At 47.3% G+C, this 27,359-nt stretch overlaps 1 protein-coding gene across 3 annotated transcripts in view; it reads left to right on the plus strand.

The window, feature by feature from the left end:
• MINDY4 (MINDY lysine 48 deubiquitinase 4) overlaps positions 1 to 26,956 on the plus strand; it is a 152,336-nt gene extending 125,380 nt beyond the window's left edge. For all 3 annotated transcript variants that reach the window (XM_084859438.1, XM_084859440.1, XM_084859441.1), the window contains 2 exons: positions 7,641 to 7,713; positions 24,974 to 26,956. In XM_084859438.1, coding sequence (XP_084715564.1) covers positions 7,641 to 7,713; positions 24,974 to 25,022 — 122 coding nt within the window. In that variant the 3' untranslated portion in view covers positions 25,023 to 26,956. The remainder of the gene's footprint in view (positions 1 to 7,640; positions 7,714 to 24,973) is intronic.
• Positions 26,957 to 27,359: the final 403 nt, after the last annotated feature.

The following is a 27,359-nucleotide window of genomic DNA, read 5'->3' on the forward strand; positions in this document are numbered from 1 at the left end:
AAATGTTACGTAGATTACGGCCATAAAGGAGCCATCTACTCAATATTACAGACGTAAATGGCCCATTTACGCCTGTAATGTTGCATAGATGGCCCCTTTACAGCCACAATCTACTAACATTTACTTTCCGGAAGAAGAAGAAGAGTTGCCACCTTAAAAGAAAATGGCAACTCCCTCCAAGACGGTGATGGTGATGGCTGCAGGTGCTCCTCACGGTCCATCCGGCCGCTTTACGTAGACTACGCTTTACGTAGACTACGGCGAAAATAAGGGCAACGCAAATAGCGTTGCCCTTATTTTCGCCGTAGTCTACGTAATCTTTACGTAGACTACAGCGACCAAATAAGGAACGCGAATGGCGGCTCCCTATGGGGGCCGCCATTTGCATACGCGCTTTTTTTTTTTTTAAAGTCACCCGTGATAGGCTACGTGATGATTAACGTAGCCTATCATGGCTGACTTTGCAGATCTAGCCGTGATAGGCTACGTTAATCGTCACGTAGCCTATCACGGGGGCGTTGTTTTTTTTTTACTTTTATTGGAATGGCGGTGGCGGCAGCCGGTCAAAAGACCGGCTGCCGCCTCTGCCCCTGTCGAAGACCTGCCGAACCGCCACCGGGACCCGCCGCCGGGAGGGACATTCGGGAAAGGTAAGTCCCATCCCGGGGGGGGGGGGGCGTGCGGGGGGTGGGGTGTGTGTGGAGAATTTCTCCCCGAAACTACTTCGGGGGGCCGAATATGTTGGCACTCGGCCCCCCGAAGTTTCGGGGAGAAATTCTCCCCCATCCCTACGTGCATCTGGGTGGCGGGGTGCTTCAGCTGTCCAGATTCCACTTCGGATCTGGAGTCTGAAGCAGGTCGCCCTGGCTCCAGATCGGGCCGATGTGCGTTGGGGCTGATTTGTAAGCTCCGAATCTGCCTCTGAAGTGTGTGTGTGTGTGTGAGGGGGCTGCACAGCCCTAGTGTTTACTGTTATCATTTTTTTTACGTCATGGCAAAAATATTCAAACAATCAGCCTGTAGTGGTGCAGTCCAAGATTGAAAAACCTTCCCACTTCGTTCTGTTATTTGTATACATGGATCAGTGCTGGAAACTCAACCCTAGTATTGTCAGCTTTTTTGACTGACCCTGCTCCTGTGTCTTCCACACCAGCTGAAAACACACACATTTAGCAGATGAAGCTGGCATGGAGATGACTGGTGGGATGAGCCCCAGATGCTGGATTACTGCTCATCAAGTAGCTGATAAAAGCACAGCAGCAGAGCCAGTAAAAAAAATGTTGGCAACCCTCGCTTAAACCATCCCCTGCTCCTGCCTTGTTTCAGAATGTCATTGAAGACAGAAGCAATTACATGATGTAATCACTGCTCATGATGTAACACTGCTCCATTACATGATGGAATCACTGCTCCATTACATGATGGAATCAGTGCTCATGATGTAACCACTTCTCCATTACATGATGGAATCAGTGCTCATGATGTAACCACTGCTCCATTACATGATGGAATCACTGCTCATGATGTAATCACTGCTCCATTACATGATGGAATCACTGCTCATGATGTAATCACTGCTCCATTACATAATGGAATCACTGCTCATGATGTAACCACTGCTCCATTACATGATGGAATCACTGCTCATGATGTAACCACTGCTCCATTACATGATGGAATCACTGCTCATGATGTAACCACTGCTCCATTACATGATGGAATCACTGCTCATGATGTAACCACTGCTCCATTACATGATGGAATCACTGCTCATGATGTAACCACTGCTCCATTACATGATGGAATCACTGCTCATGATGGAATCACTGCTCCATTACATGATGTAATCACTGCTCCATTACATGATGTAATCACTGCTCCATTACATGATGGAATCACTGCTCATGATGTAACCACTGCTCCATTACATGATGGAATCACTGCTCATGATGTAATCACTGCTCCATTACATGATGGAATCACTGCTCATGATGTAACCACTGCTCCATTACATGATGGAATCACTGCTCATGATGTAACCACTGCTCCATTACATGATGGAATCACTGCTCATAATGTAACCACTGCTCCATTACATGATGGAATCACTGCTCATGATGTAATCACTGCTCCATTACATGATGGAATCACTGCTCATGATGTAACCACTGCTCCATTACATGATGGAATCACTGCTCATGATGTAACCACTGCTCCATTACATGATGGAATCACTGCTCATGCTGTAACCACTGCTCCATTACATGATGGAATCACAGCTCATGATGTAACCACTGCTCCATTACATGATGGAATCACTGCTCATGATGGAATCACTGCTCCATTACATGATGGAATTACTGCTCATGATGTAACCACTGCTCCATTACATGATGGAATCACTGCTCATGATGTAACCACTGCTCCATTACATGATGGAATCACTGCTCATGATGTAACCACTGCTCCATTACATGATGGAATCACTGCTCATGATGTAATCACTGCTCCATTACCTGATGGAATCACTGGTTCATCACTGCTCCTGAAGTACTGATAAAGACTTTCTACTGCCCTGTTGACTTCCTACAACAGCAGTACAGAACCTCAGGCATGGGAGCCATATCTATCCTGCCTGGGGTCCCAGTCTGGGCCTCTGGGATTCCCCAGGCAGCCACACCCCGTTCCCCGGCCCCTTTCCCCTGACCATGGATCATTTGGATTCAGGGAAGTCACAGATATGACATCACACATTTGCAGTCCTAGACCAGGGGTGCAGAACCTCAGTCCTTGGGGGCCACATCTGGCCTGCCTGGGAGTTCCTCAGATGGCCATGCTCCCTTCCTCTGTTCCCACCCCTTTTCCTCCAACCTCCAATTGTTTGGTGGTTTCCTGGCTTTTTTTTTTTTTTTTTTGCAGTTTTTCCCCCCATTCTAAAAGGCTGGACTTGGTGGCAGGAAGAGCTTTAAGCTACAACATGCTGGTATTTTGGTATGTTGGCCCTCCCCTTTTGCCTTCAGCTCCCCCCCCCCCGGAATGCACATAACCCTTCCATGAGAGCTCCTCGAAATGGAATTCAACCCTTGGACTAAAAAAGATTGAACACCCCCATTCTACAAGCTATGGTAAATGTAGGTTGCACCTTAGATACCATCGATTGTATTTCTTTTTCTTGTTATTTCTCACCTCCGGTTTACAGCTGTAGCACCTGTAAGGCTCAATCTTCCCAGTACATTCTTTGCCCTCCCCTGCATGTTGCCATGCAGCAGTTTGAACCATGGAAACCCTTGCTTTCACAACACACCCACATGTCTAACCATGCCATCTCTTCCAGCCACTTAGCGCTGCGAAGCTGAGAAGTTCTATTCATACAGACTGCAAGGGAGAAGGAGTGGGTGTCGTGAAATTGAGAGCTGTCATTCAAACAGGGGTAAAATTAGGGGGCGGGGGAGTGGGATTTGGTACCAAGTTCTGGCATTCTGTTCTGCTCTCTTCTGCTCCAGTCTGATTTCCGGCAACATTCAGCCCAGAGCTGTGCACTGTCAGCTTCTCCCTTCCCCCATGTCACCAGAAGGTAGCTGGAATTGCACACTTTCCTGGAAGTAAGTACCATTGAATTCAATGGAACATAGTTCTGAGTAAACATGAGGGATGGGAAAATCTGTCCATTTTGCCTTTTTCTTGCATTTGAATATTTTAAATCTCAAGTTCTTCCTCTACCAAATCTGGAAAACTTTGTGAATGTTGGTAATTTCTTATCAGAAACAAACTGAGACAAAATTCCCATCCATCTGCACTGGCCAAATTCAGCAGATACAGTTGTTTGCAGCATGGAGAGGATCGTGATGTACCTGCCTGCCATTAAAGCTGAGGAGCATGTCAGAAGAAAGAGGTGGCAGCTGTAAATCGGCACTAACATGGTTGAATACACAGGGATTCAAACTCGCTGCAGCTGATGGAGGTGAAAGCATGCTGTGGGGTTCATCATGGATACTGCCCACCTGGCTGTTCCAAGATAGAGGACATGATGGTACACTTTCTAATGGAATGTCCTCTGCGTGCAGAGCCGAGGAAGCGATACCCTGAGCCCTTAACAGCTGGGTCCAGTCACAAATCTTCTCTAAGCACAACCTTATTTCTACCGGCTGGTACAGATTACTATCCATCCTATAGGACTGCCAAGTTTGTCCAATGGGCTTGGGAGAAATGAACATTATTGACTGGCACAGAATATTAAGCTTGCTAACACAATATAATAAGTCAATAAATACTGTCCAGGCTTTGCGAAATGTTTTAAATAGCCCCTACAGAATGTTTTAATGAGCTTTTTAAATAATTACCATCCTTAATACTTTTTGTTTTGGTATCATTTTCTGTACAGGAGCGGTCTTTTAATATGTGTTTGTATGTGTATGGCCTGATCAGTTAATAAGCAATAAACTGAACTGAACTGAACACAGGGATTCAAACCCAGACTTTCAAGCAAAACACGGGAGCAAAATGTCCTGGGCTTGGATGGACGAATCTGTCAGTTTCGTTTTCTCCAGCATTTGAATGCTTTTACATATCAAATTCCTTTCATCCCAAATATGGAGAACTCTGCAAACTTTGGCAAATACTTATTAAAGCTGAACTGACACAATATTCTCACCCCTCCCTAGTCCGCATCCATAGGATTGTGCTGTCAGTAAGTATTATATGTAGGCATGGCTGCAGTCTTTGATGCAAATCCCAATGCATATTGATGGTGGGGTGCAGGCAGGGATAGCAGAAGAACAGAGTGCCTGCTTTGCATGCAGAAGGTTCCAGGTTCAATCCCCGGCATCTCCAGGTAGGGCTGGAAAAGCTTCTGCCTGAAACCCTTGAGAGCCACTGCCAGTCAGTGTTGAGAATACTGGGATACGGTCTGACTCAGTGTAAGGCAACTTCCTCTGTTCCTATGAACTGACCTGCTGCTCCTCAATTCATGTGTGAATCAGAGCATAACTGTCCATCGGATTTCACACTTCCCAAATGTTCCGATTAGGGGTGCACGAAAGTCACTTACCTGGTCTCGCAGCTTTTCGCGGTGGGGGGGGAGGCGGTTCGCTGCTCTCCCCGCGAAGTTCAGGCCGGGGGGGGAGGCTTCCCGCCTCGCCCGGCCGAAATTCAGGCCGGGGAGGAGGCGCCTCGCCCAGCCGCAAAATAAAAAGTTAAAAAAAAAAAACGCCCCCGCGATAGGCTACGTGACGATTAACATAGCCTATCACGGCTAGATCTGCAAAGTCAGCCGTGATAGGCTACGTAAATCGTCATGTAGCCTATCACGGGTGACTTTGCAAATCTAGCCGTGATAGGCTACGTTAATCGTCACGTAGCCTATCGCGGGGGCATTTTTTTTTTCTTTTATTGGAATGGCGGCGGCGGCGGCAGCTGGTCGAAAGATCGGCTGCCGCCCCCGCCCCTGATGAAGACCCGACGAACCGCCGCCGGGACCCGCCGCCGGGAGGGACATTCGGGAAAGGTAAGTCCTGTCCCGGGGGGATGTGGGGGGAGGGGGGTGGAGAATTTCTCCCCGAAACTTCTTCGGGGGGCCGAACATGTTGGCGCTCGGCCCTCCAAAGTTTCGGGGAGAAATTCTCTGCCATCCCTAGTTCCGATGCCACTTGCAGTCCAAATACCTAGAAACTGCATATTTTTACAGAAAATACTTTAAAAAATATGTATGGAGATGCACGTTTGTGTAGATTTTTCTTTTGTTGCTGTTCCTGCAGCAGATCAATGCAGTGGCGTCGGCATGGCAGCCAGGCTTCTGGATCATGCCAAAGCACTTTGGAGTGACCCGATTTGCTTTGGGTCACGTCAGCCCCCTCCACCTTGCCTTGGAGGTGGCCTGAAGCTCCCCGCTTCAACTTGGAGCTTGGGCTTCGTGCCAAAGTCTCTGCAACAGATCAATGCAGAAACGGGGTAGAACAGACTTATGGGTGAACACATGCAACACTGACATGGACCAGAAAGAGATCCAGTTTCTCCAGTTCCAGGATCTCAGATAGCTGGGAAGGACTCTGCTTAAGACTAGAGATGCAAGAGAAATGCATTTCAGTTCATTTTTTATCAGCATTTACTCAGTTTACACCTTCCAGACCAAACACAGACTTGGATGCAGTCTACAGTTGGCATCCATACATTTCCGAGCTTGTGATTTGCGCACTCTTCTCCTATTCGTTGAAGCACATGTGTGCACACTTTCCAAAAGTACACTTTTTTTCATGCACATTTTTCAAGTGTACCCATGCTGTCGAACACATTTGGGTGGGTCCATGAATCACATTGCAAGCTTGGAAATGTATGGACTTTGACCACAGATTGCGTCTGAGTCCGTGTTCAATCTGGAAGCCGCAGACCAGGTAAAACCCTGATGAAAAATGAACTGGAACAAATTTCTTAGACATCTGGATGTCCTGCTTATGGGCTTCCCAGAGAGATACGGCTGGCCACTCCTAGGCACAGGATTCTGCGATAGATAGGCCTTCCCCACCCCATGCAACAGTGCCAATAGCGACCAGAAAAAACAGCTGTAAGGCTGGAAACCAAAGTCAAAAAAGAAACAGCTGCACCAATTGAATTCCCAATGCATTTCGACACTTGGTCTTTATCAAGGGAACTGAAGAATAAAACCCTTGGAGATTCTTTTGGACATTTCCCTCTCCCTTCCCTTGCTTCTTCAGGAGATTCTTCAGGAATCTCCAAGAGTTTTATTCTTCCCTTGATAAAGACCAAGTGTCGAAACATGTTGGGAATTCAATTGGTGCTGCTGTTTCTTGTTTGGCTTCCCCACCCCATCCCTAACAAACAGCCTCTGTACCAGTGAAGCCTTTACAATGTAAAGTGACGCTCTTCCCAATGGAGCCTGCCCATTTGTGACTGTGAGGCAGTCAGATTGTTCCAGCCCTGAGATGGACATCTGGAAAAGACTTCCTTCGAACAGCCTTCCTCAAGCCAGAGCCCTCTGGAGGTGTTGGACTACAAGTCCCATCATCCCTGCCCAGTACCAGCCCTGCTGGCTGGGGGTGCTATTGCTAATGGGTTGTAGTCTGACACCTCTAGAGGGCACCACGTTGGGGAAAGCTGGCCTTAGAATGTAGAGAATTGCTGCCCCCACGATAAGCTATTCCTTGGTACAGCCTGGAAGGGGAGCATTTCTTTCACACTGTTTTCTTCATCATTCCTTACCTGGGCAGCCATGGTTTTCTCTTGGTGGAGGAAGAGCAGCTGCACCTTTCTTTCCCCAGTAGGAGGGACAAAATGGCTTCTGGAATGAGAGCACGTTTATGCCTGTCCTCCTGTGTGTGTGTAAGAACGTGCAAGGCAGAAGCAGCAGACGCAGGAGCGGTGAAACACCCTGCCTGCTGTCAGGAAGGAATCTGAGCAGGTGAGATGTCTAGCAGCTCAGATTCAGAATGGGAACAGCCAGAACTGGGGGAGGCTCCCTCCCTAGTGAGCTCAGATACGTTGCCATTGCCATTTCACCAGGGTTTTGGCAGATGTGACATATGCATGATCCATGTGGATGGTGATGATGATTAGCAATATTTATATACCGTTTGGCATTTGAAACAAATCCCAAAGCCTGATGATGCATGCCTGACCTGTCCCTGCAGATACGTCACAGCCTTATGTCGAAGACAAAGAAAATGACCTCATTCCTCCACTTGAACACTGTATTCGGACCAAGTAAGTGCAATCCAATGTGGAGAGCCAATGTGGTGTAGTGGCAAGAGTGTTGGACTAGGAGCTGGAAGATCCGGGTTCTAGTCCCCACTCGGCCATGGAAGCTCACTGGGTGACTTTGGGCCAGTCATAGACTCTCAGCCCAACCTACCTCACAGGGTTGTTGTTGTGAGGATAAAATGGAGAGGAGGATGATAATGTAAGCTGCCTTGGGCTCCTTGCAAGAGGAAAAAAGGCGGGGTATAAATGCAATAAATAAATAAATAAATAAAATCCAATGTGTGAGATGGAAGGGGGGTTCTCTCTCCCTCACCCCCATCAGAATAATGTTGTTCCGTACAAGAGGCAACATGCTTTTGTGTGATGAAAACTTATTTAAGACACAATCCTATCAATTGCATCCTCACTATTCGGACACCTCCAAACCAGGAGGTGTCTTGAAATTCCTATGCCCTGCTGGGCTGAAGCCGCCAGGGCGGGAGGAGCGACGGAAGCGATCTTCATCTCCCTGCCATCTGTCTTTGGCCATTTTCTCTAGACAGGCTTTTCAGCCCGTCTAGTGAGGACGCTTTGGAGGGGGAAGGAAGGAGGCTGGGGGACGCTCATGATATCTCATATCCTGGCCTCTCCAGTCTCCTCCCCTCCCTGCCCCCTGGAATGCCCCCTTTCCTCCTCTTCCGAGGATGCTTTTCCAACAGTGTGTTTCTTTCCATGGCAGCTGCAAGGGTGCAGAGGAGGGCGGTCGAATCTCTGACTCCGTCCTCCAAGATCAGAGCACTGTCTCTGACCTCGGATGGGGGAATTCAAGCTATCCTCTGGTCCCTGGGACACTCTCCCAGGTACCATAGGATTGCCCTCTTCATGTGCTTTAGAGTGCAATTCCAGAAATCAGATGTAGTACGATCGTGGTCATGCTGGCGTGAAAAGTAATTGAGTCTCATTCCCTTGTGATGGCTTCCTATGGAAACGGAGTGGCAAGGAAAGCCATTCTTCCTGTCAATCTCATCATCCTACCCCCAGGAAGCTTGAGTTGGCATCCATGGATGTTCTGAAAAATTGGTTAGGGTAGGAGAGGGTGTGGCTGGCCATAGTGACCCTATGAGCTCCTTTGCCAAGTGGGAATTTGAATTTAGGTCTACCCAGTGCACGTGCAGCATTCTGTCCCCTGAACCACACCGTCTCTTCCTTGGTGATTAGAGCATAAGCACATCATAAGAGCCCTGCTGGATTGAACCAAAGTTCCATCTAGTCCAGAACCTGGCTTTTCAGGTAGGCCAAACCAACGCCTGTGAGAATTCCACAAGCAGGATATGAAGGTCATTGCCCTTTCTTGCTGGTGCTCCTTCAGCAGCTGGCATTCAGTGGCGTGCTTCCTCTAAGCATGCAGGATCCATGTGTCTATGAATACCAACCATTCCTCTGGTTCAAACATCACAACAACCCAGGGTTTTTGAAAACCCAGAGATGTTGTGAACTGAGCAGGAACGACAAAGCAGGCTGCAAGCAGGACTCTCAGATGGAAGGGCAAAGTGGAGAAGGGCCTCCAAATAAGAATGTGTTTCATGCCAAAGAATTGTCTAGTTTGGCCACCAAAGCCACATCTTGTGGCAGTGAGTTCTGCACGTTTACAGTGTGCTGCTGTGTGAAGAAGGCCTTTCTTTTGTCTGTCCTGAATCTCCTGTCAATCAGTTTCATTGGATGGCCTCTGAATTCTAGGATTTATGATAGGGAGGAGAAAAACCCTCTCTAGCCCCTCTCTACACCCTGGAGAAAAGCACTTTAAAGGTTACATTAAACCAAATCTGCTGCAAATAATTGTCACTTTTTTTATGGAGAGGGGCTCCAGGCCTCTAACAGCTACCTGGTAGGCAAGAATCAGCAACTGGACCTTTCCCCCCGACTGCATCCCTGTATTGGTTTCTGTCTTTTATACAGCAGTTAAAGACACACAGCCTCTTTTTGTCCATTAAAAAAGCTGCAGTCCTTTTGTATGAATGCAGGCTGTAGCTCTGTTATGGTTACTGTCTTTAGTTCCTGGTTCATTCCTGCTGGCTGCTTGTATGCAGCCCTTTCTAATCCGTTTCCTGACTAAAGTGATCTTGCCTCATGCTCATGGGCTGTCTTTCTTTGCCCCCTCCTCAAACCCAATCCTGTGAAAGCTGCGTGATCCAGTGCCTTGAACTGGATATTACTCCGTTACCAAGTGTAGTCGGGAAGTGTTGCCAGATGCAGACCAAAACTGCAAACGGCAGCTTTTCACTTCCCATCTTCTTGTCTTTGACAATGCCAGCTAAATTGCACCCTGCTTAGCAAAAGACATTATGTTTTGCCTACGTGCAAGACTATTTCAACCACCATTAAAGCCTTTGTTTGAACATCACAGTCTGTTTTGTCACTAATAATCCTGCCTGATTGTTTTTCCCTGCTAGGCCTTCTTCCCACTTTGCCATTTCCAGATGACAACTTTTTAGAGGCTTGTTGCCTGCAGTGCATACTTTTATTTATGTATTTGTCCTGTTATGATCTCTTGTCAAATAGATTTGGTTGGCTTTTTTATCACTTCAAAAGCCTGCAAAACTTGCTTGACCAGTAATTATAGGAAGACGGGAGGGCAGGGGGATGAATGTTTATAGGGCAGGCAGTTACATATCCCCTGTAGACTCTCTGAAGTGCTGCCATGTGTTGCATAATCCAAATATGCAGGAATCACAATCTAGATTTAAAGATAACCCTATACTTCCTCCCTTCCCTTCCTTGTAAGCAACACTTTTACTTGGATGACTTTCATGACAGCCAGACATTAAATAGGTGCAGTTTTTCCTCCAGCATGGAACTGAAGGCAACAGGGAAGCCTTTGCCCACTGAATGTGTTCTTGCCATGTGTAGCTGTGAAAGATGCTGGAGCCATTCCCCACAGGGTAACTGTGCATGGCCCATGTTCCACCAGTATAACCCTAAGCATGTTATGGGAGAAACCAGAATAGAAATTCATAAATGCTTTCTTCTTCATCCCAATTTCCTGCACATTGGGGTTACTAAACCTAGGAAAATAGGGAGATGCCTTATACCTGGATAGACTGTTTCCCATCTGACCCAACATCACCTACTCTGACTGTCCATGGCTTTCCAGTGTCCCTGGCAGAAGGGAAGCCTATCTATCTGACCCTTTTTGACTGAGATGCCAGGGATCGAACCTGTAAGTCTGCAACTTTCTGCATTCAAAGCAAGTAATCTGTCAATGAGCTATGGTGCCTAGGGGTGGATGAATGAATGATTTTGAATCTCATTGAGACTCTTCTTTTCCCACCTCGATGTGCGTTTCGCCTTGTTCTTGCGCTTGAATGCAGTTGTGTATTTTCCCTCCTGAACACAAAAAATGTGCATGTTTGAGCAGGAAAAAGGTGCACTTTTCCATGCATGCACCCAAGCACACACTTGGGAAAGTGTGAAAATGTGTCCTTTCTGAAAAGTGCACATTGTGATTGTAAAGTGCGCCTTTTGCATAAAGGATAGGGGTGAACGAAAGTCACTTACCTTTTCTCGCAGCTTTTTCGCGGTGGGGGGGAGCGCTTCGCTGCTCCCCCCGCGAAGTTCAGGCCAGGGGGGGAGGCTTCCCGCCTCGCCCGGCCGAAATTCAGGCCGGGGGGGGAGGCTTCCCGCCTCGCCCGGCCGAAATTCAGGCCGGAGGGGGAGGCTTCCCGCCTCGCCCGGCCGAAATTCAGGCCGGGGAGGAGGCTTCCCGCCTCGCCCGGCCGCGAACACGAAAGTAAAAAAAAAAACAAAAAACGTCCCCTGATAGGCTACGTGACGATTCATGTAGCCTATCACGGCTAGATCTGGAAAGTCAGCCGTGATAGGCTACGTGAATCGTCACGTAGCCTATAATGGGTGACTTAAAAAAAAAAAAAAAAAGCGCGTACGCGAATGGCGGCCCCCATAGGGAGCCGCCATTCGCGTTCCTTATTTAGTTGCTGTAGTCTATGTCAATGTTTACGTAGACTACGGCGAAAATAAGGGCAACGCAAATAGCGTTGCCCTTATTTTCGCCGTAGTCTACGTAAACATTGACGTAGACTACAGCGACCAAATAAGGAACGCGAATGGCGGCTCCCTATGGGGGCCGCCATTATCCGTACACACTTTTTTTTTTTTAAAGTCACCCGTGATAGGCTACGTGACGATTCACGTAGCCTATCACGGCTGACTTTGCAAATCTTGCCGTGATAGGCTACGTGAATCGTCACGTAGCCTATCAGGGGACGTTTTTTTTTTTCTTTCATTGCAATGGCGGGGGCGGCAGCCGGTCGAAAGACCGGCTGCCGCTCCCGCCCCGCTCGAACACCGGACGAACCGCCAGCCGGACCCGCCGCCGGGAGGGACATTCAGGGAAAGGTAAGTCCCGTCCCGGGGGGGGCGGGGGGCGGGGGGGCGGAGGATTTCTCCCCGAAACTTGTTCGGGGGGCCGAACACGTTGGCGCTCGGCCCCCCGAAGTTTCGGGGAGAAATTCTCCGCCATCCCTAATAAAGGACACATTTTGCGAACCCGATTGCAAGCTCAAGAATGAGCACATTTGGAATTGTGAGCAGGGCTTTTTCATCAATTTCCCAGTGTAAATGAATTTTTTGTACATCCCCAATGGTGCCCCACCGACCAGGTAGGAGAGGACAGAAGGGAAATCAGCTCCATCCTGTTGCAAACAATGGAATCATACAGATACTCTGGAATATATGTCCTTCAGAAGTTCTTTCTTTGTAGGGAGCACATAATGGGCGAAGCAGTACTCAGATTCCCATGGTCGGTAACTAGTTTTACCACTTCGTAGAGAGGAAAATGGATGTTGGGTGCACTAGAAGTTGGTCACATCCTAACCTCTGAAATGGACTGTCTGACTGTCCTTGTTGTTGTTCAGTCGTTCAGTCATGTCCAACTCTTCGTGACCCCATGGACCATAGCACGCCAGCCAGGCCTTCCTGTCCTCCGCTCTCTCCCGGAGTGTGCTCAAGTTCTTATTCATTGCATCGGTGATGCTATCTAGCCATCTCATCCTCTGCCGTCCCCTTCTCCTTTTGCCTTCAATCTTTTCCAGCATCAGGGTCTTTTCCAGGGACTTTTCTCTTCGCATTAGGTGGCCAAAATATTTGAGCTTCAGCTTCGGTATCTGTCCTTCCAATGAGCAGTCAGGGTTGATTTCCTTTAGGATTGACTGATTTGACCTCCTTGCAGTCCAGGGGACTCGTAAGAGTCTTCTTCAGCACCACAGTTCGAAAGCATCAATTCCTGACTGTCCTAGGCATGGACAAATTGGTCTGTTTCTGGTCCTTGCCAGTTTTGCATGTATCCAGTCAAGTCTGTTCCATCCAATTTCTGCATCCGTTTCTGAACTTTTCATTTTTAACTACGCAAACATTTACATGTATTTCCTTATGCAATTTTCCCTAACATATGCATTTTGTACACAACATCCCCTAATCTATGCATTTTTGCACACAACCTTCCCTAACATACACATTTTTGCATGCATCCTTCCCTAAGGTACGCATTTTTTGTATGCACTGTGTGAACCAAGTAAAAAGGTAAAGGTAAAGGTGTCCCCAACCAGTCGTGTCCAACCCTAGGGTGCGGTGCTCATCCCCGTTTCTAAGCCGAAGAGCCAGCGCTGTCCGAAGACGCTTCCGTGGTCATGTGGCCAGCATGACTGAACACCGAGGTGCACGGAACGCTGCTACCTTTCCCGCCGAAGCGGTGCCTATTTATCTACTTGCAATTTCTTGCTTTCGAACTGCTAGGTTGGCAGGAGCTGGGAGACTGAAGACGGGAGCTCACTCGGTCACGCAGCACTTGGGTCTCGAACTGCTGACCTGCCGACCTTCTGGTCTGCAGTTCAAAAGTCCGGAGAAGTGTACAGTCTGAAGGATAACGATGGGAAGCACATTTTAAGCTGCTTTGCTTTAAAATGCAAACCAAGCAGGATTATCCCCTTTCCTTAGTCTGCCCTGTAGCCCCTTGCCACACCACAGCCATCACGCATCTCCCTTCCCCCAGGGTTGTCAGCTAGGGGGGTCAGCTTGACCTCGTCAGGAGAGGGGGCAGATTTGGCCCAGGGAGTTTGTAGCTGTGGATGCCTAGCTGACCGCAACCTTTTAGAAGCGTTTCCTGTTGTCCTCCTTTTACCCCTATTTAATAGAAGTCAGAAAGGCCAACCTGCCTACCTCCTTTTCTCATGCCATTTCCAACCCCGGACTCCTGAGGATTGAGGGACGAGCAGCCGCTCACCCTCCCATTGCAACTTGGGTCTCCAAACATCTGTGTAAGCAGTGCACTTCTGATCTGAGAGACGAAGGCACGTGTGTTTCTTGAGTGGTTTGGTGAAGGCCATGTGCCGAATCTATTCCATCGCCCCAAGAAAGCAGGCGAGACTCATTTCACCATCCCGATCCTCTGTTGTTTTCTGTCTCCAGCAAAGGAAATAACTTTTGCCTGAAGGTGATGGGGGGCGGGGGGTGGATAACTCCTCTTTGATGTTTTCTTGCTCTCAGATGCAGCAGTGTATTTTCTTAGCTCCTGAGGCCGACCGGCCGGCCTTTGATGGCATTTACCTTGCTTGGATGTATATCCCTGGAATGCAAAGGTTCTGTTCCAGAGGCACATTCTGCTAGAATATTCAGTAAGAATCACCCTAGGGGTGCATATATATCCCTGGAGGGAGAGGGGAGAAATATATTTGATGATCAGAAAAACCTGCCACATGTTGTTAGAACCAGATGATGCAATCTTTGCATATGTTCTTTGCCAGGGATATTTCCCAATCCTGCAAATACTTCTCCACACTCAGGCCCATGGAGTGTTACTTAGGGGCATCTGGACATGCTAGCCAGGGGCAGGCATCTGTGCTGCTCACCTTCCCACCTTAATCTGGGCCCATATGGTTTCTCCCCACAGTGTCCTTGCACTTGCCTGCCTGCCTCACTCAGAATGATTTTTTAGGGCGCAATCAATTGGATCCTATTGATGCTGCCCCCGGTGATTGTAACCCCTGAGCTCAGAGACTTACAATCATCCCATGCAGGGGGGAGGAGTGGTGGAAAAGATCTTCACCTCCTTGTCCTGCCACCCTGCATTTTTCACTAGACGGGCATTTTTGCCCGTCTAGTGAAGGTGTTTTCGAGGGGGAGGGCAAGAGGCTGGCAGAGGCGCAGGATAGCCCATATAACTCTCCAAGGTGGCTTTCCAACCTCAGAAGCCAGCCAGCTCAGTTCTTTCCACACCAACTGCATGGGGAGGGATCAGATCTCCAACTCCCCTTTCTGAGGTTGGAGTAACCTCAGGGAGGGGGGCTCCAAATAATCCTATGGCCCCCCAGGTGCTGTCTAAAGGCCATAGGATTGCTCCCTCCCTCTATTAACTCATTTTATTAATATCCCACTTTTCCTCCAAGTTGCTCAAGGTATCATGCATGGTTCTCTACCCCTCTCACCATATTTTATCCTCACAGCAACCCTGCAAGGTGGGCTAGGCTCAGAGAGAGACATTGGCTCAAGATCACCCGGTAACTAGATCCATGACCGAGTGGAGATTTGAGTCAGAGTCTCCTTCCAACACTCTAACCCAACCTTTCCCAACCTGCGGGCCTCCAGATGTGTTGAACTGCAACTTCCATCCCTTCTGTGAATGATGGGAATTGCAGTACCAATTCATCTGGAGGCCACCAGGTCGGGGAAAGCTGCTCTAACCACTACACCACACTGGCTCTCTCAGTGCTGCTGCTATTTGTCTGGATGTAAGTTTGCCAAATGGCCTGGGCAGGGGGGACCAAAATACTGGCTTGGCCTGTTCCTGTGCTTTGGACACAGCTTGTTATGGGAAAATCACTCTGTGCAGCTTTTCACAGCAAGGAGGTCAGTGTTGTTATCACCCACTAGTATCTGCTCAGCAAGCTGCAGTTAGACTCAGAGGCTCAGGGGCCAGAAAGAGCAATTGGCAATCCTACCTGCATAGCATGTGGTGCAAGCCAGACACTCGGCCAAATGTCCCACCTGCCCTGTGGTTAGGCTGGCTCCTGCCAATTCCATCCTCCTCCTGGAACTACCTCTCACCCTCCCCACTCCAGAATCCATCCGGAGAAGAAATCAACAGCTCCAAGGCTTTTCTATCACCCTCCCTGCAATCCTCTCTTCCCAGCCCATTCCGACTCTCCATATCAGATTTCGAGCTTTGTCTTTTTTTCCCCCCACATGAAAATACATGTGTATTTTCATCCATATTTTTTACAAATATACACATCAATTGTGTACATCTTTGACATGTACACATTCTTCTCCCACTGTTTGAAGTGTATTTGTGTGCATTTTTCAAGAGTATGCAGTTTTTCATGCAAGTTTTTCAAATGCACTCATGCTGTCGAACACATTTTTGAGGGTCCCCAAATTACATTGCAAGTTCAGAAATGTATGCACTTTGACTACAAGCTGAATATGTATGCACTGAATATGTATGCATATGTATGCACAGAAATGTATGCACTTTGACCACAAGCTGAATATGAGCCAACAATGTGATGTGGCTGCAAAAAAGGCAAATGCTCTTTTGGGCTGCATTAATAGAAGCATAGCTTCCAAATCCTGGGAAGTACTAGTTCCCCTCTACTCAGCACTGGTTAGGCCTCATCTGGAGTACTGTGTCCAGTTCTGGGCACCACACTTTAAGAAGGATGCAGACAAGTTGGAGAGGGTTCAGAGGAGGGCAACAGAGATGATCAGGGGACTGGAAACAAAGCCCTATGAGGAGAGACTGAAAGAACTGGGCATGTTTAGCCTTGAGAAGAGAAGACTGAGGGGAGATATGATAGCGCTCTTCAAGTACTTGAAAGGTTGTCATGGAGAGGAAGGATAGCATCTCTTCTCGATCATCCCAGAGTGCAGGACACAGAATAATGGGCTCAAGTTCCAGGAAGCCAGATTCCGGCTGAACATCAGGAAAAGCTTCCTGACTATTAAGAGCAATACAACAATGGAACCAATTCCCTAGAGAGGTGGTGGGCTCTCCCACACTGGAGGCATTCAAGACGAGGCTGGACAGCCATCTGTCAGGGATGCTCTGACTTGGATTCCTGCACTGAGCAGGGGGTTGGATTCGATGGCCTTGTAGGCCCCTTCCAACCCTACTATTCTATGATTCTATAAGATGTATTTAGATTCATATCCTGCCCAACAACCTTCCAGTGTGAGTCACAGTTAGTCAATCCCAGGTTTCCTAGATGCAGCACCAATTGTAGGGATCTCATATGCTTAAGGACCACAGGGGAGGAATGGTAGCTCAATGGCAAAGCACCTGCTTTGCATGCAGATGGTCCTAGGTTCAATTCCTGGCACCTCCCAGTTAAAAGGATGAGGTAGCAGGTGATGGGGAATGACCTCTGGCCTGAGACCCCAGATAGTCACAGCCACTCTGAGAAGACCACACTTATCCTGAGCTCCTTGGAGGAGAGGTGTGATATAAAAGTAATCAGTAAACTTGAAATAAAATAACAGATGGATAGTCTGAGCGAGTTATAAGGTGGCTTCCCATTTTCCAAGGTGAGAGGATCGATAGACCAGTTCTTCAGTCCTGCTGCAGTGGTGCTTTAGCACCATGCTTGAAGGATGGGAGAAGGAGATGGAAACTTGTGTTTTCCCTCAGTGGCTTTTGATACGATCAACCATGGTATCCTTCTGGATCGTTTATCTGGATCAGGCTTGGGAGGCACAGTTTCAAAGTGGTTCCGGTCCTTTCTGGAGGAGCGGTATCAGAAGGTGGTGCTGGGGCAGCCGGTCGGAAGACCAGCCGCCTCAGCCACTGCCGCTGCAGCTGCTGCTGGAGCCGCCGCCGCCCAGAAGATCCGCCCCAGGTAAGTCTTGTCCCAGGGGGGATCCACAGGGGGGCGGGGGACAGCAGGCTGTTCCGCCACAGATTTCGGGGGGCCAAATGCACTGGCATTCGGCCTCACCGAGATCCGTGGCGGAATTCTCTGCCATCCCTAGTGAACAGCTGTGAGAGGGCCTTCTCTGCAGCGGTCCCATGCCTTTGGAACAAGCTGCCATCGGAGGTCCACCATGCTCCGTCACTGCAGTCTTTTAGGAAGGCCTTAACAACATATTATTTTACCTTGGCCTTCTACCAATATGACTGCTACTGCTGCTGTTAACATCATTGTTGGTTTTGATTGTTGTTTTCTATTGTTTTTATGTTTTTAACCACTTTTACTATTTTAGCTATATGTATTTTATTATTCCCCTTCATGGATCACTGCCTTGTTGTGGCGAAGGGGCTTGCGTAACTCAGTGAAGCCATAAGCTATGCCGTGCAGGGCCACCCAAGACGGACAGGTCATGGCAGAGAGTTCTGACAAAATGTGGTCCACTGGAGAAGGAAATGGCAACCCACTCCAGTATTCTTGCCAAGAAAACCCCATGGAACGTATCACAAGGCTAAAAGAGATGACGCCGGAAGATGAGCCCCTCAGGTCGGAAGGTGTCCAATATGCTACTGGGGAAGAGCAGAGGGTATTTCCAAGTAGCGCCAGAAAGAGTGAAGCGGCTGGGCCAAACCCGAAAGGACACTCAGCTGTGGATGTGTCTGGTGGTGAAAAGAAAGTCCGATGCTGTAAAGAACAATATTGTTTAGGAACCTGGAATGTCAGATCAATGAATCAAGGTAAGCTGGAGGTGGTCAAACATGAGATGGCAAGATTGAACATCGACATCTTGGGAATCAGCGAACTAAAATGGACAGGCATGGGCGAATTTAATTCAGGTGACCATCATATCTACTATTGTGGGCAAGAATCCCTTAGAAGAAATGGAGTAGCACTCATAGTCAACAAAAGGGTGGGAAAAGCAGTACTGGGGTACAATCTTAAAAATGATAGAATGATCTCAGTACGAATCCAAGGCAAACCATTCAACATCACAGTAATTCAAGTCTATGCCCCAACCACTGAGGCCGAAGAAGCTGAGGTTGATCGGTTCTATGAAGACCTACAACACCTTCTAGAACTAACACCAAAAAAAGATGTCCTCTTCATCATAGGGGATTGGAATGCTAAAGTAGGAAGTCAAGAAATCACCGGGATAACAGGCAGGCATGGCCTTGGTGTACAAAATGAAGCAGGGCAAAAGCTAATAGAGTTTTGCCAAGAGAACATGCTGATCATAGCAAACACTCTTTTCCAACAGCACAAGAGGCGACTCTACACATGGACGTCAGGAGATGGTCAATATCGAAATCAGATTGATTATGTCCTTTGCAGCCAAAGATGGAGAAGCTCCATACAGTCAGTAAAAACAAGACCTGGAGCTGACTGTGGCTCAGATCATGAGCTGCTTCTTGCAAAATTTCGGCTTAAATTGAAGAACGTCGGGAAAACCACTAAACCATTCAGGTATGACCTAAATCATATCCCTGATGAATATACAGTGGAGGTGAGGAATAGATTTAAGGGATTAGACCTGATAGACAGAGTGCCTGAGGAACTATGGACGGAGGTCCGTAACATTGTTCAGGAGGCAGCAACGAAATCCGTCCCAAAGAAAAAGAAATGCAAGAAAGCCAAGTGGCTGTCTGATGAGGCTTTACAAGTAGCTCACGAAAGAAGGGAAGCGAAAAGCAAGGGAGAAAGGGGAAGATATACCCAACTGAATGCAGAGTTCCAGAGAATAGCAAGGAGAGACAAGAAGGCCTCCTTAAATGAACAATGCAAAGAAATCGAGGAAAACAACAGAATGGGAAAGACGAGAGATCTCTTCAAGAAAATCGGAGATCTCAAGGGAACGTTTTGTGCAAAGACAGGCATGATAAAGGACAAAGAAGGCAGGGACCTAACAGAAGCAGATGAGATTAAGAAGAGGTGGCAAGAATACACAGAAGAACTATACAGGAAAGATCTGAATGTCCCTGATAGCCATGATAGTACGGTCACTGAACTTGAGCCGGACATCCTCGAGAGTGAAGTCAAGTGGGCCTTAGGAAGCATTAGTAACAACAAAGCTAGCGGAGATGACAGTATTCCAGCCGAGCTATTTAAAATCCTAAAAGATGATGCTGTTAAAGTGCTGCATTCAATATGCCAACAAATCTGGAACACTCAACAGTGGCCACAAGACTGGAAAAGGTCAGTTTACATTCCAATTCCAAAGAAGGGCAACGCCAAAGAGTGTTCAAACTACCGCACAATTGCGCTCATTTCACATGCCAGCAAGGTGATGCTCAAAATCCTACAAGCTAGGCTTCAGCAGTATGCGAACCGAGAACTACCGGAAGTACAAGCTGGGTTTCGAAGAGGCAGAGGAACTAGAGATCAAATCGCCAACATTCGCTGCATCATGGAGAAAGCAAGAGAATTCCAGAAAAACGTCTATTTCTGCTTCATTGACTACGCTAAAGCCTTTGATTGTGTGGATCACAACAAACTGTGGCAAATTCTGAAAGTGATGGGAGTACCAGACCACCTTACCTGTCTCCTGAGAAACCTGTACGAGGGTCAAGAAGCAACAGTAAGAACCAGACATGGAACAACCGAGTGGTTCAAAATTGGGAAAGGAGTACGACAAGGCTGCATATTGTCACCCTGCTTATTTAACTTATATGCAGAGTACATCATGAGAAATGCCGGGTTGGATGAATCACAGGTCGGAATTAAGATTGCCGGGAGAATTATCAACAACCTCCGATATGCAGACGATACCACCCTAATGGCAGAAAACGAAGAGGATCTCAAGAGCCTCTTGTTGAGGGTGAAAGAGGAGAGTGCAAAAGCTGGTTTGAAACTCAACATTAAAAAAACTAAGATCATGGCATCTGGCCCTATCACTTCCTGGCATATAGAAGGGGAAGAAATGGAAGCAGTGTCAGATTTTACTTTCTTGGGCTCCAAGATCACCGCAGACGGTGACTGTAGCCATGAAATTAAAAGACGCTTGCTCCTTGGGAGGAAAGCTATGGCCAACCTAGACAGCATAGTAAGAAGCAGAGACATCACCTTGCCGACAAAGGTCCGTCTAATCAAAGCTATGGTTTTCCCAGTAGTAATGTATGGCTGTGAGAGCTGGACTATAAGGAAGGCTGAGCGCCGAAGAATTGATGCTTTCAAACTGTGGTGCTGGAGAAGACTCTTACGAGTGCCCTGGACTGCAAGGAGGTCAAATCAGTCCATCCTAAAGGAAATCAACCCTGAGTGCTCATTGGAAGGACAGATACTGAAGCTGAAGCTCCAATATTTTGGCCACCTAATGCGGAGAGAAAACTCCCTGGAAAAGACCCTGATGCTGGGAAAGACTGAAGGCAAAAGGAGAAGGGGACGGCAGAGGATGAGATGGCTAGATAGCATCACGGATGCAATGAATATGAACTTGAGCACGCTCCGGGAGAGAGCGCAGGACAGGAAGGCCTGGCGTGCCATGGTCCATGGGGTCACGAAGAGTCGGACAGGACTGAACGACTGAACAACAACAACAACAATTTTATTGTTGTAAGCCACCTTGGAAGGGCTTCTGCCCTGAAAGGAGGCCAAGAAACATTTTAAATAATAAATAATAATGTGCTGACACGGCTATTCTTATTTTATGGAACTATGCATTACCCACTGCTGTTTCATGTCTATTTCTTATCATTCATGGTCTTGACAATAATTTCGGAACTGAATGTAGTCGACTGACTAAAAAGTCACACACCCTGGGAGTGGGCTGAACAGCCCTGGGACTGGGTTGAATGGCCCATGTCATAACTATATAGGGGAGTCATAACACTGCTCTCACACAAAATGCATTTTTCAGGGATTGGTTTGCAAACTATTTCCACTTTCACTGTACTTGAGGGCAGAGGATAATGGTCTCTGCTGTTTGTATGTTCCTCCCTGCTCTATACATGCTGGATCTGAAGACACCAAGTCCTCTGTGTTCAACAGAGAAAGTTTGGGAAAGGATATGTTGAAGGTCCCCAAGGCCATACCTGGACACTGTGCACCACACATGGCTGCATGGGGCTGTTTCTTCAGGTGTTGGAGGTAATCAGGAGCCCTGGTGGCACACCTGGAAGGTTTGTTCCTAGGGATGTCAGAGAAACCTGTCTCGGGGTGGAATTCAATGGGTTTTCCTAGGTTCAGCGCCCCTGCCCCCAACTTTATTCCAGCTTCTGCAGTGCTGCCTGACTCAGTCTGGTGAGTTGGGCCAGTTTGTGGATTTTCTGCGCAATCAGGGAGGGTTCTGAGCAATTCATGCAAATTCCCGAGCAATTCGCGCACATTTCTGAGCAATTTGCGCGCATTACGGCCAGATTTGCACAAATGTGACCATAGTTTGCACAAATTGCTCAGACATTTGCACAAATTGCAGAACCTGCCCAAGAAAATGGCAAATTTGGCACAGGGTGGTAATTATCTGGAACCATGGGATCTAAATTTGGTTTCTTCAGCAAGGGCCTCACCACAGCTTCTTTCAAAGCTGTGAGGACCTTGTTGTCCCTCAAGGAGGCATTTACCACCTCTGAGGTCCAGATATCCAGCCCAGCTCTGGCAGATTTCACAAGCCAGGATGGGCAAGGATCTTAAGGGCAAGTAATAGGCCTCAATCCTCCAAGCAGTTTGTCCACATCCTCAGGTTGCACAAACCGAAAGGTATCCATAACATGACTAGATGGTGCATCAGCCCCATCCATATCAGACTCTGTCAAAACAATGTCATCCAAGTCAGCGCGAATGCGAGCGATTTTATCTGCAAAGTGTCTTGCAAATTGTTCACAGTGGGCCTTTGAGGGTTCGAGTTCTTGTGTTCCGAGGCCTACACCCAAGAGGCCTTTAACCACATGAAAGAGCTCCTCTGGACAACACGATGCAATGGTGGCAGAGAAGTAAGATTTCTTCACTGCCATCACCGCCACAGAATAAGATTGCAAGTGGATTCTTACCTGTGTTGGATCATATTCATTCCGAGTCTTCTGCCATTTGTGCTCTAATCGTCGACACAGTTGTTTCATTGCCCTCAGCTCCTCAGAATACCAAGGCGTTGAAACAGTTCTATGACTACATCGAGGATGTTTGGGAGCGATGATATCAATAGCCCGGGTCCTCTCATTCCAAGCAGTGACCAGGACCTCGGCAGGAACACAGGCTAAGCCTGCAGGAAAATCCCCAAGAGACCTCAAAAATCCATCCAGATTCATCAGTCTCCAGGGGCGGACCATCAAATTTGGTCTCGCACCCCTGCGGAGGTTTGTTGTTGTTGTTCTTCAGTCGTTCAGTCGTGTCCGACTCTTTGTGACCCCATGGACCATAGCACGCCAGGCCTTCCTGTCCTGCGCTCTCTCCCGGAGCATGCTCAAGTTCATATTCATTGCATCCGTGATGCTATCTAGCCATCTTATCCTCTGTCGTCCCCTTCTCCTTTTGCCTTCAGTCTTTCCCAGCATCAGGGTCTGAGTGTCCTTTCGGCTTTGGCCCAGCCGCTTCACTCTTTCTGGCGCTACTTGGAAATACCCTCTGCTCTTCCCCAGTAGTATATTGGACACCTTCCGACCTGAGGGGCTCATCTTCCGGCGTCATCTCTTTTAGCCTTGTGATACGTTCCATGGGGTTTTCTTGGCAAGGATACTGGAGTGGGTTGCCATTTCCTTCTCCAGTGGTCCACATTTTGTCAGAACTCTCTGCCATGACCTGTCCATCTTGGGTGGCCCTGCACAGCATAGCTTATGGCTTCACTGAGTTACGCAAGCCCCTTCGCCACAACAAGGCAGTGATCCATGAAGGGGCTGCGGAGGTTACAGGTGGCCTAAAGATCAAAACTGATCAGATAATGATCTGTCCATGCCAAAGGAGTCACCACTGGCTCCCCCACCCACAGATCATTTTCTCCCAATCCAGCACAGAAAACCAGGTCCAAAGTGTGTCCTGCCACATGTGCTGGGCAAGATATTATTTAAGACAGGCCCATGGTTGACATGGTGGCCATGAAATCCTGAACCACTCCTGACAAAGTAGTTTCAGCGTGAATATTAAAGTCTCCCAAGACCATGAACCTTGGGGTCCTCAACATTACACTCGAGACCACTTCAGTCAGCTCAGGTGGGGAGACTGTTGCAGTGGGGTGGGTGGTACACCAACAGAATCCCTCTCCTGTCTCAGGTGCCCAGCACCAGGTACAGACACTCAAAACTGGCTGACTGTTGGATAGGGAATCAGAGCAGGGGTGTAGAATCTCTATAGACCAAGACTACCCCCCCTCCCTGCTCCTCTAGTCGAGCTTAGTGCTGCACAAGAAATCCTTGCAGACACTTTTGGGGGAGACTGGCTCCTCCCTGTTCAATATTCTTATATGTATAACATGGTGTTGTTTAAATATTTTTGATGCCGATTAGGGATGTATGGATTTTTGGTTGAGGTCAGTTTCTCATGTGTTCATTTGCAGGTCAGTTCCACCCTGTTCCTGTACTAATCTGCATTTATTTGGGAGGGAGGAGGAGGGGACAAAGACCAGGAGAGGAGTCCAGCTTTCTATGTGTCTTTTTTATTATGTGTTATATGTAAGGACATAACAGAGGTTAAACAAGTTGTGCTGCATCCTCCGGTTGACCCTGGAATCAATTCAGGTAGCAAACTGTACTGTTCCAAAAGCTTCTAAAATGGGAGTTTTCTGCCCACAACTTTCCACCTTTCATCCTCCCCGTATCATTCCCAAGTGTATTTCAGTGGAGTCCGTCCACTTGGCTCCCTCTTGAGCTTCTTTGAAGCCACAGCCATAAATAAACATGAATGACAAAGGCTTCTTAAAAGAACAATTGGTCCAGTCTGATGCTAGTCTTGGGCCCCTTTGTGAATGCCACTGACAGGAAGGGGTTGCTGATGAGTTCTCATTGTCATTGTAGCCCCCGTGACATTTAGCCTAGAAAGCATGTGACATCCATCCTCCCAATAGGGTTAGCCTGCCTCAATAAATCGTAGAATCCAAATCTAGCTCACAACCCACAGCTTCATTTTCCTCCATAAGTGGAATGCAGGCCTCAGGTGGGCCACCAAGGCTCTCCCCTTGGCTCTACAAGCCCCTTCTTCCTGCCTGCATCCTTGCCCATTCTGCTATTTTTCATGGTCATGGTGGCCACTAGGAACCACCTTCCAAGTAAACATGGCTCACAACTGGCTGTGAATCCAGCACTTACGGCCAAACCATTTCACAGGAAGAAGTTAGGGTGAATGAGATGATGGAAACCCATCAAAGTAAAACAGTCTGTTTTGCCTTTTAGGTGGAAAGGCGCTGTGGTCAACTGGAATGGCACGGAACCCATCCTGTGACCCATCTGACCCAATCAGCTGAAAACAAACCTATTCCCACACTTAGAGGAAGCCGGGCAGGTGCTGTGCTTGATTTAGTTGCATGCAATGTGACCGAACGACCGAGGATGGACAGCAGCAGGATGTCATCTTGCATGCCACTCACTTCGCCTTTTGTGTAAACAGGGCTGCACCAAGATGGACCTGCTTTCCTTTGCTATGTATGGTGTGTGTGTATGTGTGTGAGAGAGAGAAAATGGAGAATCAACTCAGGCAGCCAAAAACAAGCTGCAAGAAAGAATAGTAAATCTGTCAACATCTAGTCACATTCTAGTTTCTGAGTCCACTCCACGTCCTGCGATTGTATCTACTGAACAACAGCGGCCACACCCACACTTCTTTTTTAGCATTGGCTCTTTTTCACTGTCTCCAATCCATTCTCAATCAAGGAAACAGAAGCATACACAAAAAAAGTTAGAGAAAATCATTCTTCCCAGTAGCGGTACTATGTTAGGCTAACTTAATGGTTTCCAAAACACTTTGGACCAAAGGATATAACTGTCAACTTAAAAAAAAAACAAAAAAACACCTAACTGGTATCTACTCCTTTTGTCAGGACTCCTGGCTACTGGGAGACCCAAACCAGTGGTGTTGTCCCTCTCTTAATTCCACTAAGGGATGTTTTGTCTTATCTAGGCCATAGAATATTGCTTAACAATGAGAATTATTGGGCTAGTTTGTATGTAATAACAACCCAGAGTATGAGTTGAGTATGGGTTGTCATTGAATCATGTGTTGTTGTTACATGTGAACCCTGCATTATGGTTTAACTATGGGTTGTTAACCACAAAACAACCCAGAAAGAGAACCCATGGTTTGTTTTTGAGTGTGAACTCTGGGTTGTTCGTGGTTGGCAACCCGTAGTTAAACCATATTTCAGGATTTGCATGTAATGACAACCCATGATTCAACAACAACCCATGATTCAATGACAACCCATACTCAACCCATACTCTGGGTTGTCATTACAAGTGAACCAGGCCAATGGGTTGCAATCTAAGCATTGAAAGTAAGGTACTGTAAACTAGATCATTTTTTTTTAACAAGGGGGAAAACAGAGTGGTTTACACCTGAGTAGTGTGTATTTAAGCTGGCCTAGGCATCATATTCAACAGGGGGGTTAGCATCTCCATGGCAACTTCCCACAACCAACCCAATCATTTTAATTTATTAGAAGGCAGGATGTGAATGTAGGTCATACTGTAATAGGCTTCCATAATCTGGACTGGCAAAGATAATTAACATGGATCATGGGCAAGGAAACTGGCTATGTGATGGTCCTGACTCATGCAGGGAGTTTTAGCAGACAATATGGCTGGGGTTGGGGAAGAGAATTTGCCATGGGGATGCCAAGCTCCGTGGTGACTGAAATGTCTCGACTGGGTCTCCCATCACAGAAGCATTTCCAGGAATTCTATAGGAAATATATACAAAATAAAATATCTACCCTAGGACAGAGATGGGCGGTTTCCCCCTTCACTGATCAGTTTCACTGATTACACGATGTGTTCACATAGTCTTTTCCTTGTGACTCAGTACACTTTCTGCGTCTGAAATACTCATGAACTATGATAAGGAAGCATTAAGGCTGTATGTTGTTATGGTGGTGGAGGGGGCAGGGTGGGGGGCTTAGGGGAAAAGTCAAGGGACTGCAAGGAGGGGATGTGTTCCCCACTTGTGCCTTGGGGTTTCAGGAGTGAAATATGTCTGCTGACAGCTTTGGCTCCATGTTACCTATACTTTCTTTTCCTGTTAGTCAAAGCAAAAATATATGATTTAGGAGCAATATTTTCAATGGAAGGTAGTTTAGCATTGCTCCTTGGTGCTTCACAATTTCAAAAATACATTGTACTTAAGAGATATTTAAATGCAATTTTATAAATAAAAATAGACCTAAAAAGGAACATTGGATGTCAATTATTATTTTTCATTAGTGGCAAATGAAGGAATTCAGTGTTGTCCTTGACTGTACTGCCCAAGGTAGAGCAAAAAACTTGATGATCCTATACAGAGGGTTTTTTTTTTTAATAGAATTAATCCAGTGAACTTTTAATTATAAAATATGTTCAACATGCTCTTGGAAAAGTATTTGCACTCCCTGGTCTGATCTTGTGAGTACACAGTCATGCTTTGAACAGATGTTGAGATAGTGGATAAGTGTTTCCTGGATCAAAGCTTCATTTTAATTGACTGTTATCACTGAAACAGTGTTGGAGGCCCTCTCCTGCAGTTCTATCATGCGTTCTGGTCAATATCTATATCCAGGGACTACATGAGCGGAAGAAACAACAGCTTCCT

The sequence above is a fragment of the Heloderma suspectum genome, chromosome 5, assembly GCF_057233095.1.
Source record: "Heloderma suspectum isolate Gila_16-S chromosome 5, 16-S_ref, whole genome shotgun sequence".
Taxonomy (NCBI): Eukaryota; Metazoa; Chordata; class Lepidosauria; order Squamata; family Helodermatidae; genus Heloderma; species Heloderma suspectum.